This window comes from Agelaius phoeniceus, chromosome 2 (genome assembly GCF_051311805.1).
Source record: "Agelaius phoeniceus isolate bAgePho1 chromosome 2, bAgePho1.hap1, whole genome shotgun sequence".
NCBI classification, from domain to species: domain Eukaryota; kingdom Metazoa; phylum Chordata; class Aves; order Passeriformes; family Icteridae; genus Agelaius; species Agelaius phoeniceus.
Window position 1 is genome coordinate 92965896 of NC_135266.1, and position 20263 is coordinate 92986158.

Here is a 20263-nt window from a genome sequence, read left to right on the forward strand (position 1 = left end):
AATACCACAGAGCCGCAGAAGCACAGAAGGGTTCGTGTCGAAAGGACCTTAAAGATTCGCTGGCTCCACCTCCTGCCACGGGCAGGGACATCTTCCATAGATACGTCTTGAGAGGAAGTGAGACTCGGCTGCTGAGGAGCACCAGCCATGCAAATGCTGTGATGCCCAAACTCTCGGAGCTCCCCCGCAGCTCCAAAAAACCCAAACCCCAGGCGGTTCAGCATTCCCGTAAATAGCAAGAGCTGGCAGAGTTCTGTCACCGCCACCAACGCCCCGGGCGTGCCAAGCCACTGGCACCGTCCGAGCCGCGCTGACAGAGCCGTGCCTGCCGCGTTAGCTCGGGAAGCCCAAAGCAAACAAGCGGCTGCGGCCCGCCGGCCCGCTATTCCCGGGATGGCCCGGCAGCGGCAGCGGCAGCGGCGGGAGGGGCGCTGAGGGGAGCGCGGGAGGGGCGGCGCGGCGCCAGGGCGCCTGCGCGAGCGGGCGGGTGGGCGGCGAGCCGGGGGCCGCGGCGGGAGCGGGGCCGTGGCGCTGGGAGCGTGTCCCTGTCCCTGCGGCACCGGGAACCGTGCCGGGAGCGTGTCCGTGCCCCTGCGGCCCCGGGGGCACTGGGAGACGCGGGACCCGTAAGTACGAACTCCGTCTGCAGAGAGGGAGAGCGCGATGCGGGGCTGCCCGTCCTGAGGGCGAGCGGCAGAACCACGGGGGCGGGTGTGGAAATAGCGGTGGGGGATAACGAGTGCCCGGCAGGCGCTTGGTTTGGGGTCGTTGGCGAAAGGCGAAGGGTGTTGGTTTCATTGCACCTCCTCGGACTTGGAGCATCTGGTCCGTGGCCGAAACTGGGTCGTCTTGTGCCGCTCAGGACTTCCAGGGAGCCCGTGTGCGTGTGGGGAGCCCCTCATGGAGCATCACAGGCAGGACTTTAAGCGGTGATCGTGCAAGTAAGTCTACCGGGACATAATGTTCATCAGAGCATAGCTTTACTGAAATAATTGGCAGTAGTTATATATTTAAAAATTACGTACTCGGTGGAAGTAGTTACTGTACTCGGGCTTGGGGATTGTAAGTTAGGAGGACGTCTGCAGTGCACTGGTTTTTGCATTCTAAGTACAGCTTTGGATGGTTTTGTGTTAAAGTAAATGTAGTACCGGATGTTATTTTCTCCATTTCACACATGGAGACCAGAGAACAGGCAAGTGATGCTCTTCACTAAACATTTTCTCACTGACAGGACATAAATGATTTCACTTGCTTCTCCTGATATTAATTTGGAAGAGCCAGAATAGTGATTAGTGGGCTTGAAAGGAGACTTGGACAAGTTCACAGAAACTGTCATTTGACAAAAATACTCCAGGTGATGATGGAAGCAACTACCTGAAAGGAGGTTGTAGCCAGGTGGGGGTTGGTCTCTTCTCCCAGGAAACCAGTGACAGGACACGAAGACACAGTCTTAAGCTGTGCCAGGGGAAGTTTAGGTTAGACATTATGAAGAAATCCTTCACAGAAAGAGTGATTGGGCATTGGAATGAGCTGTCGGGGAGATGGTGGAGTCACTGTCCCTGGAGGTGTTTAAAAACAGTCTGGATGTGGCACTTAGTGCCATGGTTCTGTTGATAAGGTGGTGCTAGGCCATAGATTGGACTTGATGATCTCAAACATCTTTCCCAACCTAGCTAATTCTGTGATTCTGTGAAATGTGTTTGCAGATGTTGAGGGGGAGCAGAAGTGGGGCTACTAGCATGAGTATTCAATAAGGTTTTAGTTCTGAATCATAATATAAATGCTTTTAAAGTAGAGCTCTGATAAGATTTGAAACCTTGCAGACTTTAAGACTTTCACAGCATTTTGGTAGTAACAGTCAAAAAGGAGAATATGTGTATTCAGTTGTTACTGACGCTTGCTTGTCTCAAAGAATTAACAATTAATATCTCTCGTGGATTTAACATTTTTTCTACCCCTTTATTTAACAGCTGTGGAAGTTCCCAAGAGACAGCAGAGGCAGTTCACAAGACCGTTTTCAACAGAGGTTTAGAGGAAAGGAAGGTGAAAGTTTGATGTCTTTCAGATAGCTACTATTAAAAGAACCCAGAGAAATAAACTTTGTGATCAGTTTGCAGACCTCAAATATTTACAGTTTTTTCAGTAAAGTTGGTAGCTATGTGAGATGCTCTTTCTCTAAATATTTTTTTTCTTTGCCAACTCATTGATGATTCTGTAGGTCTTCTGCTGTTAATTACAAACACTGATTAAATTTAGACTATGTAGAAGTGCACCTTTGGGGTTTTGTATTATTCTCTCTCACTGCTCAACTTGGATAATGTTTCATGAACCTTTCTTAAACAGTGTGAAGTATCACCTTTCATCCAAGATAATGTAACTGTGCCTGAGTTTTCTTGATAAACACTTCCTTTAGGTCTGATTGATCTTGCTTTGATTTATGTGGGTATTTCCTTGTCATTTTTGTAAAAGCTGTGTTTCATTTTCACAAATATGTTTCAGTTAGAAGTAAGACATTTGCTACTTCAGTTTTGGAAAGCTTGGGTTCTTGGTTTTTTCTTTGATTTGAGTTGGCATGTCCTTCTCTTTTAAATAATATGTAGGAGAAAAATAGAAATTGGAAGGTGCTTGATTGCTGGCTTTCTGTGATATGATCTTAAGTCTAAGTTAGCTTTATGAGTTTGGTGAACTTGGTTTTTGTTAGTTTGAAGGAGGTGTGCCTTGAGATTCTGTAGCCTGGGTGAATGACGCAAGAATTTGGTTAAAAACCCATTTTTTTTGGCAAATATATAGTTCAAAAGTCACCCAGCAGGTCTCTTGCTGAGATAGCTGGGGTTTTTGCCTCAGAGACTGGAAGTTTTGCCCTGAATACAAATGGGACCTTGCGAATATTGTAAAATGATGGGAGAATGCTTCCTTCACTTTTTTCTTTATGGTTCCGCATATTTAGGGTGTTTTATAAGTATTTTGTCTTCTGTTTGAAGTGCTTTGGCACGCCTACAAGTAACATGCCTTACAGCTACAACTGTGTCATCTTGGTGTCCCGAGAGCAACAGCTGAGTAAATATTTATTTATCAGGCAGGGAATTGTGGGATAAAGCTATCATGCATTATAATTCAGATAATCCCTTTAAACGGATACAGTGGTGATTGTAAATGTGTGCACTTACAAGTAATAGCAATGTATTTGGCTCTGATGTGGGTGAGGCAGCATCAGCACTAATCTTGTGCTTCCCCTCAATCTTCAGTCCTGTAGTTGATTTCTGAACTCTTGCATCTAATTTTGTTCATCAGTGAAATGGGAAGGGGTAAGACCTGCACAGTAGGTCCAAAAGGTTTAATAATAATCTGTCTCTCAGGAGTATATTTTTCAAATTACTTCTGCAAGCAATTGATTAAAATTTCTTGTTGCAATGTTGTGCTAGTTTTGAGATCCAAAATGTTGTTCTAGGCCACATCACTTCCAAGGGGTTTGAGTTAGAGCTCTTAAATTGCATGTTTGAAACTTTCCTACTGCATAAAAGTCCATCAGCAGATTGGTTGAAAACTGGCATAGGTGTAAATTGTGTTTTAACATGGAAGAAGTCCCTTACATTTAATAGCTTAACAAAGTCATGCTGTCTGTACAGATTTTAATGGATGTCTTTGCAGTAGGCCCTGAGAACTTACAATCCTTACTGGGATAAGAATGCAAAAATAACAAAAAAGTAAATCTGTTCATGCCTAAGGAAGCTTTAGCTGGAATGTCTTTGGTGCAGTTCTCGTGCTGAAACACCTTTATCAGAAACAAAAATGTTCTTCATGAGAAAAAAAAAACTTCCTAGTTATGCTTTCATAATACATGTTCAACTCTATTAATTGTCTTTTTTTTTTACAACTTTGTTCATAGATACACATAGACTGAAAATTATAAATGTATTAAGTAGCCACAGGTCTACGCTACTTCTGTACTGCTTTAGCTATCTGTGGTTGACACTTTCATTAAAAAAAATGTATTGTGAAGCTGAAAAAAGAATGTCTGTTATTGTAATATAATGGTTTTCTCAGATGTTATTTTACTGTGCAGGAGAGAGTTGAGTGAGGAATTTGATCAGGAATGTGTTGAAGTGTTTCAGTAAAGGCCTCTGACATCTGTCCTCTCTACTGACTGATGCCACTCCAGCAAGGCCACAGCTGCCAGACAAAGATAGGGTATTGCTGAGCTGAGTGGTGACCTGAGCATTCCATTACACATGAGGTTCCTGTGTTCACAGAGATCTGTGTGATCATGTGTTTTTTCAGGATATTCCACTCATCTTTGACGGGAAGGTGTTTTTAAAAAGTGCTGTATTCCTTAACTGTTTCTGTGGTAAGCATTAGGGAGCAATGGGCTGTGCCAGAACTCTTTGCTGCATCCCTCACTCCGTCGCTTTGGCTGGGCTCGGGCTGGCAGTGCCGTGTCTTACAGTGAGGTCAGTGGCTCAGCTGTACTTGTGTAACAAGAGGGGCCATTCATAAACGTGATTCTTGGCCTGGAGACGCTAGATTGCATTTCCTAGCTTAGCACCAGGGTTCACTGTGCCTCAGGAAAGTGAAAACTGTGCTGCAGGATTGGAGTAGCACCCACTCATTTCCTATGTCTGGGGAGAACTCTCTCACCTGAGGGTGCAGTAGTCAGTCTCATGTTGTAGCAGGAGGAGATGCCTTGAAAGGAGCTGCAGCCTGTGGCATCCTGGCCTGGATCAGCAACAGTGTGCCCTGCAGGATTAGGGTAGTGACTCTCCCCCTGTACTCGGCACTGGTGAGGCCACACCTTGAGTCCTGTGTCCACTTCTGGGCCCATCACTACAAGGAAGGACATTGAGGTGCTGAAACAAGTCTGGACAAGGGCAGCAGAAGTGGTGAAGGGTCTGGAGCAAAAGTCCTGTGAGGAGCAGCTGAGGGAGCTGGGGTTGTTTAGCCAGGAGAAAAGAAGACTCAGGAGAGACCTGACCTCTCCTTAGAACTGCCTGAAAGGGTCGGTCTCTTCTCCCAAGTAATAACCAACAGGACAAGAGGAAATAGCCTGAAGCTGCACCAGGGGAGGCTCAGATTGGATATTGGGAAACATTTCTTTATGGAAAGGATTGTCAAGCCCTGGAGCAGGCTGCTCTTTGAAGTGGTTGAGTCACTGTTTCTGGAAGTATTCCGAATTCTTGTAGATGTGGTGCTTAGGGACATGGTTTAGCGGTGGGCTTGGCAGTGCTGGGTCAGCAGGTGGACTCGATGATCATGGAGTTTTTCCCACCCTAGATGATTCTATAATTCTGTGACCTGTATTCCTTGTCCCCCTGCACTGTTGTGGGTTGAGAAGTGGATAAGTTGGGAATGAATGATTGAAGTTGAGCCTGCGAAGAAGGAAGTGGAGGGGAAGTGTACTTTTTGCCTTTCACCATCCTACTCAATTTTTAATTGACAACAAATTAATTTTCCCCAGGTTGAGTCTACCTTGTCAGTTGGTAAGTGACCTCTGAGTCTTTACTTCCCCCTCTGCTGTTCCAGTGTGGTAAAATGAGAGTCTAGCAGGCAGAAAATCACGAACACAGGTTCAAAGGACAATGGATTTCATATATACCAGTGCTTAGGGACTGCTGCATTTGTCTAATGCATTCCCAGTGGAGACAGTTGCTCAGCTTATTGATCATAAACCAGAGCAGGCTGGAACATGGGAATAGCACTCCTTGTTCAGGCTAATGTTGAGTTGAAGAACAATGGTGTCCCTGTTAGGGATACGCAAGATAATGGGACACTCCTATTTTCTTATCTGTCCTGCATGTCAGAGTTAAAAATGTATGGAAAGTTCTTTCTCAGTGCTTTTTTGCTGTGATGTTCTCTTTTTATGTACTGGATTTATTGTATTTATCTGCCAAGCCTTTCCTCATTTACATTGTTGCCATCACTTCTTCTGTGATGCCCACACTCACTCCTGGAGGCAGTAAGTTGTGCAAGCTAAAATATCCAGGCTATTGCCCTGGTTTCAGTAGGGATAGGGTTAATTTTCTGCCTAGTAGCTGGTACAGTGGTGTGCTTTTTATTTAGTATGAGAATTGAGTTGATAACACAGGAATGTTTTGGTTGTTGCTGACTAGTGTTTTCCCCAAGTCATGGATTTCTTCATTTCCCATGTTCTGCCAGTGAAAATGCTGGAGTGGCACAAGAATTTGTGAGGGCACAGCTGACCCAAAATGGCCAAAGGAATATTCCATACCGAAGGACATCGTGCTCAGTGTATCACCTGAGGGGTGGGCTGGTCAGGGACAGCTCTCAGGGTCTGGCTGGGCATTGGTGAGCAACTGCGTAATGTCTGTTGTATATTCTAATTATCATTATTGCCACAGTTATTCTAATTATTATTTTCTTCCTTTTATGTCCTATTAAACAGTTTTTATCTTAGCCTGCGAGTTTTCTCATTTCTACTTTTCTGATTCTCTCCCCCTTCGCACTGTTGGTGGTTAAGGGAGTGGCTGTGTGGTGTTGAGTTGCGAGCTGGGGTTAAACCACAGCAGTTATTTCCTGGTGTGTTAGGTATTCTTTTATCTTTTTTTTTTTTGGTTTGTAATTCAGGGAGTTGGAGCTGTCAGTACCTTTGTTCTTTTATATTGAGTATCAAGCAATTATCAAGGAATAAAGGGTGTGGAGTCAGCACATCTGTGTATCTCTGTTTTCTTGACACGACTGGAGTATTTAGCTGGCAGTGGCTGTTACTGTAATCAGGCCCCACAAGTGCACCTTGGTCTGTTTCTTTTTAACTCATACATTTCCTCTTTAAAATTGCCTGGTTCCAGGCAGTTTATAGAATGTTACCTGTCATTGCCTGGAAATATCTGTTATCATTCTCCTAAAATAACGATTCCCAGTCAACTGAAAGCTGAACTACTGTGTTTCTGCTGGTTGTCATATCAGGTTTTCTGACATTTTTCAGTGGGAAGTGTAGACAAAGGATTACAGAAAGTTGCTAGAAATTCTGCTTGCTTCCTAATTCAGCTCGCTCTATGTTTTCATGAGAGCTTGTGCTAGTGCAGAGAAATTCTAGTTTGGGGACTGGACCAGAGAGAAAGATGAGATGGTGACAGTTGAGACCCATACTGGTGTGGCTTTGTGACTGACCAGTTAAAACATGCGGGCGGTAGTGCTAAAGGTTCTTTCTGCACTACTGAGTGTCTGAAATGAGGAAGCTTTCCCCTGAAATTCTTGTGCAGTCCTGAAAATAGATAAGACCTTTGTGGCACAGAGGAGGTGCCACTGACTGGGGAAGCCTTGAAATACCTTCCTGCTTGGAATGCATGCATTGCCCAAAGAGTTCAAGCGGGTTTGAGTTACAAGAAATTTAACACTTGTCATGAGGATGTGCCTACACTTTCTCTCCCATCCTTTTCTGCAATCCACCTTACCTATGTCTACTCAGGTCCTTGCAGTGCTGCATCCCTGGTAGTTTAGGGAGCTCCAGATGGGTGAGATGACAAAGTGACACCTCTGTTTCGATCCAGCTGATTCTGTGGGGTTGCTAGAGGAATTTTACAGCTCAGAGGGGTAGAAAAGCACCAGGGAGGGACAACCTGATAATAGGAAGTTGCTTTTCATGATGAAGAGTCAGTGAGCCAGGCTGTTTGCATGAAGTAGATGCTTGTATAAAGTAGAGACTGTCATCAATGGGTCTGTCTAGGCGGTAACAAGAGAGGAGTGTAGTGGGAGCACTGGGACTTCTCCACAGATATGGACAAGAGAGTGGGCAGCTTGCTGTGTGTAAGAAGAATGACATCTCTAATGTTTAAAATCTCCAAATGGAAAAGATGCCAAAAGGGCACTGGTAGATTGTGGTTTGCTTTTAGGAGCAAAGGCTTGAGCCTTTGTTTCTAATGGAAGGGTTTGTTGTGGGACTTATTTCTGAGCAATATTGCTTCTGTCCTGGTGTGCCTGAGTGCCTGTGTGCTGGTTCTGCTGTGCTAGCAGGAAAGGAGGGAGGCTGGCTGCCATCCCGGGCTCGTTCATGAGCTGAGGGAGGAGCATGTGGGACAGCACCACGGAGCCTCTTAGGCCTGAGGAAAAGTGGGATGTATTGGCTCTTTTTTTTTTTTTCCCTTTATTTTTTTTTCCCATCCTGTGATATTGAGCTGATTGTTTCCTGCAGCCTGTGAGAGATAACACAGGTCTCTTTATGGTGTGGGGTTTCCTGGATAAAAAGTATCTGCTGCTTGTGAAGTGCTCTCCGTAGTTCTTGAAGTGAGTGTTCGACGGGAAGGAGCGATGGGGCGGCAGCAGTGAGTGGTTTAATGTGCTTTCTTTATTTGGCTTGAAATTCTGAGAAGTGGAAAGAGAATTTGTTTGAGGATTGGATTTATCTTTTTTGTTTGTTTTTCTTTTGAAAAACAAACCATTTCTCAGTGCAGTTGGTGGGTTTTAAATAGGAAGAGGTAATAGGATTATGAAAGTGTTGCGTAAAAGAGGTGTTAAAAGCTATTGGCTTAACGGTCCTAATAAGAAACTAATCTGTTGAAAAGAAGGAAATGCCTGTGAAAGGAGCAGGTATAGACTCTTGTAAAACTTGAGGACTTGAACTATCCTGCATAGAAAAGCTGATGCTGTACAGTGATCTTTCTACCTTGCCAGTTGTCAGGAATTTTAATTCCTTCTTGGTGGATATCGTGAAGAAGACTGCTACACTTCCTGATGTACCCGGAGCTAACCCGTTGCTGCTTTTGATTCTGGCCTAGATAAAATAACAAATAATTGTCTGTTTAGTACCGAGCTGATTAAATGCAGTCCCAGGGAATTCTTTCATGCTTCATTTCCTGCTTGAACTTATTACAGTTTTTAGAGTTAGGTTGAAGTGAATGCTCGTTGCTGCTGAACCTGTTCTGCTGCCTTTGGAATTTCTGCATGAGCTTGAGGAGCTTGCAGGGGCTTCTAGAAAATCCTCCGTGGGAAATCTGTCCTTACTCAACCATTTGAAACAGGTAGTCAAAGTTGGTTTGTGTAAATTAAAAATTAATTTTCCTTTCGTCAGATGAAAATATCTTTCACCCCTACAGGGTGAATAGTTTTAAATGTGAACATATGAAAAGTAAAATTTAGGCACCATGTTCTCACTGATTGTTTATACTGTTAAGCATAACTTTTTTTGAATAAGTAATCTAGGCTTTAGCATAATCATCATAATGACAGTTTTAATCTAAAAATGTATCAGTGAAAAATCACGGTTTGGACCATAATGAGTTTTTATCAACTCCAGTTACTTACCAAATTTTGTTCACAAGGTTACTTTCCTTCACTTACATCTAGATCAGGGCTATCAGTTCTCAGTCTTCTGGCTGATACTGACTTTGTCTAGGAATTCTGTATTGATGAAAAAGAACATCCTTTAGTCCAGTATTCCTGGGCACTTCTGAGCTTGGTAGTGCTACTGGCTTCAATCAGGAGGCAAATGCACAGGCTGACCCTGCAGCCCTTACATGGGGAACCAGCTTGTACATGTGTTGCTTGCTCATTCTGTGCTTGCACAGTGTGTCGGAATCCAATGCATGCGTGTTTCTGGGAAAACCCTGGATGAGTATGGATGGGTTCTGATCATCCTAGTTTGCTTCAGAAGTCTTGTCCATGCTGGAATCTTGCTTACTATTTTGGACGACCTGGATGGAAACGGGCAAGTTAGGGCTTCATATTTGTGCCATCACGCTCAAGGATGAGAACTGAACGCCCCTGTTCCTGGAGGAGTCATACAGCTCTGTGTCCTGGATGGGTTCCTGCAGATAAATATCTTATGAGCAGTGCCAGGAACCATCCAACAAGGAAGCAGGGTTTGGACTGTGATTCAAAACACAATGCAGCCTATAGAACTTGGGTTGTGAGACAAGCTGCAGAGCACAGGGACAGTTGTTGGTAGAGATATGGTTTTGGGGAGGGCAAAACATGCACTATTTTTGTGCCTCAACATGATCAGGGAGCTATTAAGAATTGTGTTACAGCATCTATCTAGATACGAGTATATCTGCATGTAGATGGAGACCTTTCACCTTTTCCATCAATTTTAGAATTCTGACTTATGCCATATTTGCATAACTGTGGCTTTGTTCTGTTTAATTTTTTTCTATTATGCATTTTGAAATGGGTACTGTGGTGGTTTTGACCTTGTGGTCTGAAGGGCCGTTCCCTTCTAGCCAGCTGTAACTTTCTAAACTAGGTTTGATTGTGCTTCACTGAGATTTTTTTTTGACAAAAAAGTTGCACTTTGTTTCCTATGGAAGTTTCTTTGGTCTGTTTTATGAAGGTCACACACAACTAGAGTCAGGTTTCAGAGCTATGAGAAGAGTTTAGTTGCACCACAAGTGTTCTCCCACCCATGTTTAAGGGTTGGTCACCCTGAATTATGAAGTGCAGGAGAAAAAAGAACCATGTTTCCAGCTTCTGAGATACTATTGTTTCTAGCAAGATTTGTTCAGTATTGAATTTTTGTTTGCACATGGTATAATGTATGACTAGGTGGCCTTTTCTCACCACCACCCCCAACCAATGTATCAGCCATAATCCAGGGATATCAAAGATAAAAAGATGTGCTTCATTAACTACATACGGAACAAAAGGAAGATGGGAAATTGATCAGTGGGATGGGGGACTTGGTTGTTCAGGATGTGGAAAGGATTTAGCTACTGAATATCCCTCCTGCCACAGTTGTTACTGAGTTGTTACTGTCAAGACTATTAAGGCTGGAGTAGGTTTTGCATAACTATTTTAATCAGTATTTGATTAAGACTATTCCATTAATAATTATTTTATGTTATGTATTATAGCTCTGGCTTTTATACTACTTCTCCAAGTATGGCTTTTTAGCAGCAGGTCCTGAGCCTAACTTTTTCTTTAACAAGGTCCAAGCTCTGGTCTTCTTGACTCTGGGTTAGCTGCCTGACTTGGCAACCAAGGTACTTTAGGCTTGCTGGTGAAAAATGACTTTAACTGAAGAGTCCTTAGTGTGAAATGGTAACACAACACCCTCCAGAGGTGCAATGGCCAAGGGTTTTTTTTTTTTTTTTTTTTGTTTCTCTGACAGGCAGGTTCTTATTGAAGCTTAACTTCTTGCTTATCCTTTTATCCTCAGTTATTGTCCTCTTAAGTTCCCAAGTTCTCAGTCTTTGGCAGGAGTCATAAAAGTGACAGCTCTTCATTTCTTCATTCATAAGGGTACAGTTCTTTCCTTCTCTGTTGATAGAATCAAGTTTGCCTTTCTGTGCACATCCTGTTCTCATGTTTCAGGGGAAAACAGCCAGGCAAACAACCTTTTAACCTCTGAAGTAAGAATATTAGGTAGATTGGTGTGTCAATTGATTAATCTGTGTTTTTCCATTTAAAATACCAAAATACCTTTGTGTGTCTGCATTTTGAAATACATGCTGTATTCTCTGCAGATAACACCAAAAAATCAAACTGTAGGTTTCTGAAACGTGAATTATTGCCCCTCTGCATGAGAGTTGTGATGAGCTGAAGGTGACTCATGGTTGTTATCGTGTGTGCATCTTTATGCTGCCCTGCTCAAGTGTATTTTAAGCAGGAGCATCATTCTGTTGCTGCCATAGAAGCCAGTGGAGATGTGAGTTTAGTTATTATGGGAAATTATTCACACTGACAGTAGAATAGTGTGAAGATTTGTCAGAGACAAGTAACGTGAACTTTTAGTAGCAACTACTTATAGAATCTTGCAAAGCTGGCAAAGGGAATTCATATGTGTGAGATTTGGAATAGGAGTGGAGGAGAGTAGAAATAAGGTTGGTGCAGTAAGTTCATAGTTTATGTCAATAATTTTAACATCGTAGTACCTTAGCAATTTTACACCTGCATGCTTTTCCTGATATTTTAACAAAAACAACAAAATATTTCAGAAGCTACTTCTTCTGATTAATACTGGCTGCCTCCTGTTTTTTCTTTATGTGTTTTCCCACAGATAGTTAATTTTAAACTTTATTTATGAACAAAATAATTTCTTATGGGGGACAGCCCATTTGCACTAATCTGAGTACCAGTGGTGAGCAACTGTTTTAACTCTTTTTAAAGATTGTAGTCCATTTCTGGGAAAGTGGGAAGCTGTGAATATAATAAATAACTTTTGATAGTTGTTCACTGCATGTAAAGTTCAGTTTTTTAACTTTCATGTTGTCCTTTTCAGCCCAAATTAATCTGGGGTGCACTTGGATTGGGTGATGGAGAAGGAAATTCTCTCCTTGTGAGACCTTTGGTTTATTTTGGAGGAAACGACACCCTTTAGGGGAAGTGCTTCACCTGATGAATACTGTATAGTAGCTGAAAGGCAGCAATTTAGATTATTCCATAGAAACTTGTAGGTAGAGTTTAGATAAGCAAAATTCCAAGGTCTTTGATTTATTAATTACAGGCTATTATTACCCATGAGGTCCACACTGCTCTCAGATGATTCACAGAGCTTATCACTGATTTCCACTGATTTCCTGATTGTCTGCAACAATTTCAGGGTATAAACTGGTGGGGAAGGGTGGACATTTTGTCTTTTATTGGAGTCCCTGTACTTACAGCTTTGCTATGTGTTGCATGTGAATGGGGAGAGCAGGTTGGCTATTCCATGAAGTGCCTGCCAAGAGGGACAGCAGCTGGTAATTCCCAGTGAACCCTAAAAGCTTGGGAGTTCATCTTGGTAGTGCTGGGTCAGGCTCCCATATACATTCCCACTGGTCAGCAAAACTCTCCAGAAGACACCAGGCCTAAACTAGTGGAAATGTGGAGTTACTGTACTCCTTGTGCCTGTGATATCTCTCCAGGGTCTCATGTACTTTAGAGGCTGGTCTAAAATAACCTTTTCCATGTTTTTATGTTTCTTCTCTTTGATCTAGCCTGTTTCATGTGCATTGTCTTTAATCACTGCCTTTGCTTCACTTAGCCTCAGTCCTTGTTCTTCTCAGAGGCTGCAGTTTTCTTGTGTGTTTTCTATATCAGAGCTCTCTTTCATTAAAATTTCATTCTTTCTTTGCTATGAAATGATAATAACTGCCAAAAGAAGTAGAGTGGTAACTATAGTACAATGGCAGTGAAAGGCTGTATGAAAATGGAGCCCTTGAAAAAAGGCAGGAGGGGGAATAAAGGATTGGCTCCTCACAGACATAACACTTTTGAAAAACTGAACCTTTCCCTTAAAAAGCAGGAAGATTTTCCTCCTTCAAGTGTGTGAGAGGAGGAATACTGGACAAAGATCCAAAAGGTGGTACTGACAGGCAGCAGATAAAGAACAATGATTTCTGATACCCGTCAGTGTTGTTTCACACTGCATTGTGCAGAGCAACGTAAAATCAATAATACTGTCTTTCAGAAGAAAACAGTTTATTCTGCAGAGATTCATGTGGTTTTCATTTTGGATGGGCTTTACTCATAGCCAGCAGAATCTCTTGCTTTGCAGCTGTTGTTAATTTTGGTAGGAACAGAAGTAATAAAACCTGTGTATTGCCAGGCACTGTACACAGACATAACATGGGATAATGGTTGCACTTTCTGATCTGAAAAAAAAAAAAGAAAGATTGAGAGAGAAGAACAAAACAGGAAAATGATTTGCATAAAATCATGCAGTTGGTTTATGGCTGAACTAAGACCAAAGATCATGGTCTTGGTTTCTGACCAGTTGTTCGTACTTGCTGTTCCTTTTGTGTATTGTCATAACCTGTTTTCATGGAATCTGTGAGGGTGTAGCAGAGGTGGTAGAAACTAATTTTCTCCTTCCTTTTTTCTTTTTTTGTGGTCCAGGTTAAAGTCATATTTTGTGACATTTGAAGAGCAAACAATACTATGAATCCATGAATTTCAAAACTGCAGGAAGTGTGGCAGCCCTCCCTACCTCCAGCTTTACTTCCCTACTGTGACGTTCTTACTGGGAGCTGTGGTTTCATCCCTGCTGGATATGCAGTGACCTGCCTCGGCATCAGAGGAGAAGTAGCTGTTTGTGGATCAGGGAAAGCCATGGCCTTGGGCTGGAATGTTTTTAACCTCTTCTATAAGTTCAAAGTGTTGGTGCTTGTCACTTTATTTGTGATGGTGCTATGGACCACGTTCAGTTACTTAGTGGACACCAGACAGGAAATTCCTAAAGCTAAGAGCATGGTGGAATTTTTCTGGAAGGTAACTCGCCTGGAGCACAGTCAAAAGGAAGAGAAGATTGAATCCACTTCAGATGTTCCCATGATGGAGTCATTTCAGGTTCCCTGCCCAGCTCTGTCTCCATACCTGCGTAAGTGATGGTGTTTTCCTCTCCTCTCTGACAAGTTAATCCACTGTAGTGCTGCTGATTTCCCAGCCATATTCCAGTTAGATTCCTTTTCTGTGAAACCAATATAGCCAGTTGCAGGAAGCACTGCTGGGTGAGGGAGTGTCTTGTGGCACCCAGTGCCTGTGCTGGGTCTGGCTGGGAGAGCAGCTGGCGCTGGGCTCTGCATTTGTTTGTAAAACAGCTTTGGTGACACACCAGTAACTTGCTGACTCTGAACAGCGTTTGCACTCTGGTGAGGCTTTGTCTCTGTCAGTCCTGGCCCCCTAAAATCCAGTGGGATGGGCACGAGGCTGGGAGTGGACACAGCCCGGACTGCTGACCCCAGCTGACTGCAGGGGTATTCCATACCCTGTGACTGTGCCATTCATCATGCTCAGCAGTAAAAGCTTGGGGAAAGGAGGAAGGAGGGATGTTCATGATGGCAGCATTTGTCTTCCCAACAGCTGCTGTATGTGCTTAAGCCCTTCCCTGGATGTGGCCAATGCTGCCTGCCAATGGGGATTAACAAAGGAATTTTTCTTTTTCCCTTGCTTACGTGTGCATCTTTCTCATGAAAAAAAAAAATTCTTTTTAAAAAATTAAATTATTTTTGTCTTGACCACAAGTGTTTTCATCTTTCCTCAGTTTTTTGCCTTTTTATTATTAAATATACTTTTGTGCCTCTGCATTAATAATTGAAGGACTTCACAACTCTGTTAGAGTTGGTGCTAATTATGATGAAGGCTCAAATGGGTGATTGTTTTCCTGGTTTGGGCATTTTTATTATTCTACTTTTTTCTTGGCTTGGTACTGCCAGCAGCACCAGGCTCCTGCTTTGCATCATTATCATGTCATTATCTTCATTATCAGTATCATGTCATTATCTTCTTTCTCTTCCTTATTGTGAAACTGATTAGGGATTTGTTTGGGAAGCTAGACTCTTCCTTCTTCCCTCATGTAGTACAAAAATCTTTGTCTCCCTGCACGCCCTGACCCCAAGACACATTTGATTAAGCAAATGCAGCAATGACTGTAGCCATCACAGTTGCCTGTATCATACTTTTTCATGGGCTTGCTGAGTTCAGAGGAACTGGAATTATAGCTCAGTGCAAGAGAAGGGATAAAAATTTCATTTGGCTACAGAAAGCCTTGGTATATTTTATCTTATTAATTTATAGCCTTAAGCCTGTTGTGCTTTCTTTTGTGCTTTAGGTACCGATGACTTCTTACAGTCACAGTCCTGTGTCTCTTTCCACTTTCTTCTCCTTTGCTTTGCCCTGGCAGTCATTCCTGGCCAATCCTTCTGCAGTAGCTTAGATCTTCTCTTGGGTTTTTAAAAAATATTTTTATTTTATTGCTACTACTTCACAGTCAGTTTAAGCAACTCACATGCTTGACATCCTCTCCTTCCACTGCCTGCATAGAATCCTTGTAGTGCTACTGTTCTCTTGGAAGAGCAGGGAAGCCAGTTGGGGCTTGAAACTGGGTTTCTTACACAGTGCCTCAAAACCTGACTGGGCCAGCCACAACCTGAAATGACTCAGGAAAGGTTCTTGTGCTTCTCTTACAGGAGGTGCCAGCAAACTCTCCTTCAAATCATCTGTTACACTGGAAGAGGTGCAAAAGGAGAACCCTCAGGTAGCCAGGGGCCGGTACCACCCTGTGGAGTGCTCAGCCCTGCAGCACGTGGCCATCCTTATCCCACACCGCAACAGGGAGAAGCATCTGCTGTACCTCCTGCAGCACCTGCACCCCTTCCTGCAAAGGCAGCAGCTGGATTATGGCATCTATGTCATCCACCAGGTGAGGCAGCCGTGCAGAGCTGGTTGGGTGAGGGTGATGGCTGTGCCCTGCAGCCTGAGGAGAGGCTTCTGCTGCCTCTGCTGTCTGACATCAGTCCTCCAAGCCTGCTTCCAACAATTCTGCTTGCTGAGGGATGCAACACTGCCTGCAGCCACTGCTGGTGGCATTCCTGGATGTCAGGGCTGGGGAGTATTTGCAGTGTCTTTAACTGGTGTTAATTTCTCAGTCTGAGTAACTTGGTGTTTCTGAGTTAATATGCAGGGTAAGCATCTTTTGCACTGCTAATGCAACTGACTTCTCTTACAGTATCCACTCATGTAACTAGGCTGGCCTGTCTGTCTTCACATTTGGAGTCGTTTGGATAGAAGGTCCCAGTTTGTCTGTAGCCCTTCTCTCCCATCTCTTGTGCTTAGTAAGTTGTGTGTACTGTGTGGTTTTACTTTTGCTTTCTCAAACTAAACACGACAGCTGCTGCTTGTAGCTGCTTTGTTTGCCCAGCAAGTGTGGTGGGAAGTAGTTGTCATGGAAGAGCACTTGGTTCCTGAAAGATTTATTAATTTCTTTATTTGCATTTTTTCTAGCAAGGCTGTTTCAGTGGCTAAAATTAAGCAGACCTGTGCCACATTGTCTTTCATCAAGGTGCTTATGTTCTAATTGCATGTGCTAAAAGCATTATAAATTTCTCTTTTGTAATATGTTGTCTTTTTCTTGATCTTCTGTTATGTTTGCTTTCTTTTACTGTTGTTTACTTATATGTTCTGCTTTGGCTCCAAAAAGTCATTTGAGACAGTTGAAGAAAAAGGTGATGATAAATTAATACAGTTTCTCTTCCCTCCTGATTAAGGAGCCTGGAGTCAATTAATCAGTATGAGACAGTGCTTTCTAGGTGAAAGCTTCCACTCTTACACTTCTGATCAGCTGAATGTCTCAGCAGAGCAGCAATAAAAGTCGTGGCATGATATTTTTACTTGGAATGAATTGTTCTTTCATTGTTTAGAGTCATTATGCGGCCTCTAGAGTGGAAAAATGAGGGATTTTTTTCTGCATTAATATGTACTATAATCATACATTTACTGGCTCATTCTAGCAGGAAGCAGTGGTTAGCAATAAATTACTGGGAGAATGGGCATATCTTTTTAATTTATTGAAATATGTGAAGTGGAGAACTGCTGTTGTCATGTTAGCAAAAAGTAATACAAAAGTATGGAAGTTTTGTCTGATGAGTGCAGCAGTGTCAAGTCTGAACTTGTTCAATCAGAGATTGTTCTTGGAAGGTTGGAAGCTTTCACATAGCTTTTCCATGTAGATAGGCATGCCCAAAGACTGGAAAGTGGGCTAACAAAACTCTTCTGGGGCAGATCCATTTTCTCTCTTGATTTGTGATGTTGTTAGCTGTTCTAAGTCTCTTCTGAGGGAAGACAATACACACTCTACTTTGGAGGTAGATTAAATGGGCCTTTTGTATTTTTTTCTGTGAGCCACTGGAGGGCTTACTCCAGATTTCTTCTTTATGGGCTGCTTTTAACATCTCTAAAGTCGTGCTCCTCTAAATGTGTGTATACATGAGTGTTGCACTCCCAACAATGTGAGTTTGTAATCCCTTAAGGGTGGATAATTTCTTTCCCAACATACATTTGTCTTGTGGTCAGTGTTACTCTTCCATAGGAACAAAGGGAGGCAATTCTGTCCTTGATAAAAGATGAGCAAATTTTGCTGTTTGTTCAGTATGTGGTCTGAGATGGCAAGCTGCCCCTCCTGGAAAGTCAGGTCAGCTGGCATTTGGCTGTTGTGGTGGCTTGCACTGATGAGAACAGAACTTAAGCAGATGGAAGAGGCTGTCCTGAACTAAGCGGGGTTTGATACTCGACACAAGTGATGTTCTCCAAATGTATCTTACCAGACATCTGGTTTGTTCTGTTCACTCAATAACCTATGTTTTCATCTCAGGAGGAGTCTGTCTCATGGCTATTTTTATATATGGGACTTTTTAAGGAAAAAAAGCCACACCAAAAAACCCCCCATTCAGAAATTTGACATCTTGATTTTGGGTGAATTGTATCTAAACTTTTTACTGGAAAATTTCCCTCCAGAGGATGGATGCAATTGATTATCCATCTTGTAATTTCTCAGAATGGGCACTGTATTGTATTTTTCAGACTGCGGGTATGGAGTCATAAATCCCATAAATCTTCTTAATTCTGGAGCAGATGGTTGTTTTAGTGAACAAATTCTACTTTAGAGCAAAGTGTTACTTTTTAGAACAATAAAACATGCTTTGTATACAACAGCTTTTCTCTACAGCTCACCTTCTCTCAGCCTGGGGAGGCCAGCTTCTTTCTCATTTTCCATGGGCCCTCTTTCTGTCCAGGCACCTTTTAGAAAATTTGCTAGAATTCCAAGCAGTTTCTCTTGAAAACGTTTTTTTATTATTTTTTCAAGTATACAGGTTCCTTGCTCAGGAAAATGACGTTCCTGTCTGTGTCTGGGAGGGCTGGGGTTGGGCCTCTGGCTCCCAAGAGGGAACTTGAGGTAAATCCCCACTTTGTCCTCAAGAGCAGAAAGCCTTCTGCAGACTGGTACAGTGTGCAGCCAGGTAAAAAATAAAAATAGCAAGATAAGCACATGTCTTGCTCCAAACTGAATGTTGACATGATAAGCTTACAAAACTGCCAGGTGTGTGCAGATATACTTGCACCTCAGAGGTAAAGAATTAGATTTTTGAAAAGTGAATACTAAGTAACTTACAGCAAAAGCAAAAGATGAAGACAAGTTAAAAGGTGAAGCTCTGTGCTAGGAGCAAATCCCCTGCAACAGCATCATCAGGTTATAGGTGGGAGGTAAAAATGAAGAAACCTGCTTTTCACTCCCACTCTGCCACTCATGTGTGAGCTGAGGAAATACATGGAGCTCTTTCGGCATTGCTGTTCTCCAAGCTGAGGGGACAGGCATTAACAGTTCATGGCAAGGGCTCTGACATCTAGAGACTAATTAGCATGGGATTAACGTGGGGGTTTGGTTTGGTTTTGCTTTTTTTAAAAAGAACTTCCATGAGCCTTACTGACACAGTTGTATGGAACACCAGTTTCTAGACTGTACTGGTACCTCTTCTGTTCTGGAGCCTGAGGGTAACTCCAGGACTGGGACAGAAGGGTGGTTGAGCCATGGAGCAGTCACACTTGTGGTGCCCAGCTAAGCACAGGCTTTCCTGGCCCTGGCTGGGTGTGGTTGTGATGGATGGAGGCTGGAGAAACACTTTGCAGCATTGGCCACTCAGGTGCTGTGCCCAGTGTGAAGGGGCACCCCGTGCAGTTACTGCTCCCGCGGTGCTGGAAGAGCCACACAGGTGTGGTTGCAAATCGTGCAATCAGAACAAGTGCCCAGGAGCAGCTCTGGTTCAAAAGCTGTGGCACCTTCTTCAGAATTGTTTTTTCCCATTCTTTTCCACAGGCTGGCAACACCAAATTTAATCGAGCCAAACTGCTGAATGTAGGATACCTAGAGGCCCTAAAGGAAGCAAACTGGGACTGTTTCATTTTCCATGATGTGGATCTGGTGCCAGAAAATGACTTTAACATTTACATGTGTGACACACAACCAAAGCACCTTGTAGTTGGCAGGAACAATACTGGATACAGGTAGGAAACCAGGAATATGGAAAGAATACCAGCAGGGAAATGCCATGTTACTGATAATGTTCCTCCTCTGATGGAGCTGTGTGCTTACTCATGACACAGGGTTTCTGGTGGTAACACTTCACCTCTCTGGAGTACAGAACTGGACAGACACCTCTGCAGTCAGCCCTGTGGTCACCTGCACCAGTGATGATTGTCATTGTTCTGGTTTCTGGAGTTGAATTAAGGGGCATTTCAAGAGGAAAGCACTGTGCCAGAGGTTGTGCAGAGACCTTCTGGTAAAGCTAGATACACATTTGCAGGTTTCCTGATCCTGTGATTTGTGGGTGTGATCTTACTGTAACAGAACTTGCCACTTACTTCTGCTGTTGAAGAGGTAATGTCTGATATTGAGAGCTCAAGTGTGGGAATTTGCCAAGGCATAGGGCTGTCCTTTAATTATTTGACTGAACAGTGTATAACACAGGATAATTCTGATTTTTAAATGAGTCCCCTAAGTGCTCATGTGATATAAATAGTTCAAGGTGAAAAGTCAAGTTCAGTCCACCTCAGAGAGAAAAGGCTC

At 43.0% G+C, this 20263-nt stretch overlaps 1 protein-coding gene across 4 annotated transcripts in view; it reads left to right on the top strand.

The window, feature by feature from the left end:
* Nucleotides 1–470: 470 nt before the first annotated feature.
* B4GALT4 (beta-1,4-galactosyltransferase 4) overlaps nt 471–20263 on the top strand; it is a 28093-nt gene continuing 8300 nt past the window's right edge. Inside the window, exons 1-5 of one of the 4 annotated variants that reach the window (XM_077174280.1) lie at nt 476–626; nt 863–941; nt 13765–14245; nt 15834–16066; nt 19514–19701. In XM_077174280.1, coding sequence (XP_077030395.1) covers nt 13978–14245; nt 15834–16066; nt 19514–19701 — 689 coding nt within the window. In that variant the 5' untranslated portion in view covers nt 476–626; nt 863–941; nt 13765–13977. Of the gene's footprint in view, nt 627–862; nt 942–12139; nt 12297–12391; nt 12489–13764; nt 14246–15833; nt 16067–19513; nt 19702–20263 lie in introns of those variants that run through there. The other 3 variants (XM_054654837.2, XM_077174283.1, XM_077174282.1) reach the window with 3 other exon arrangements.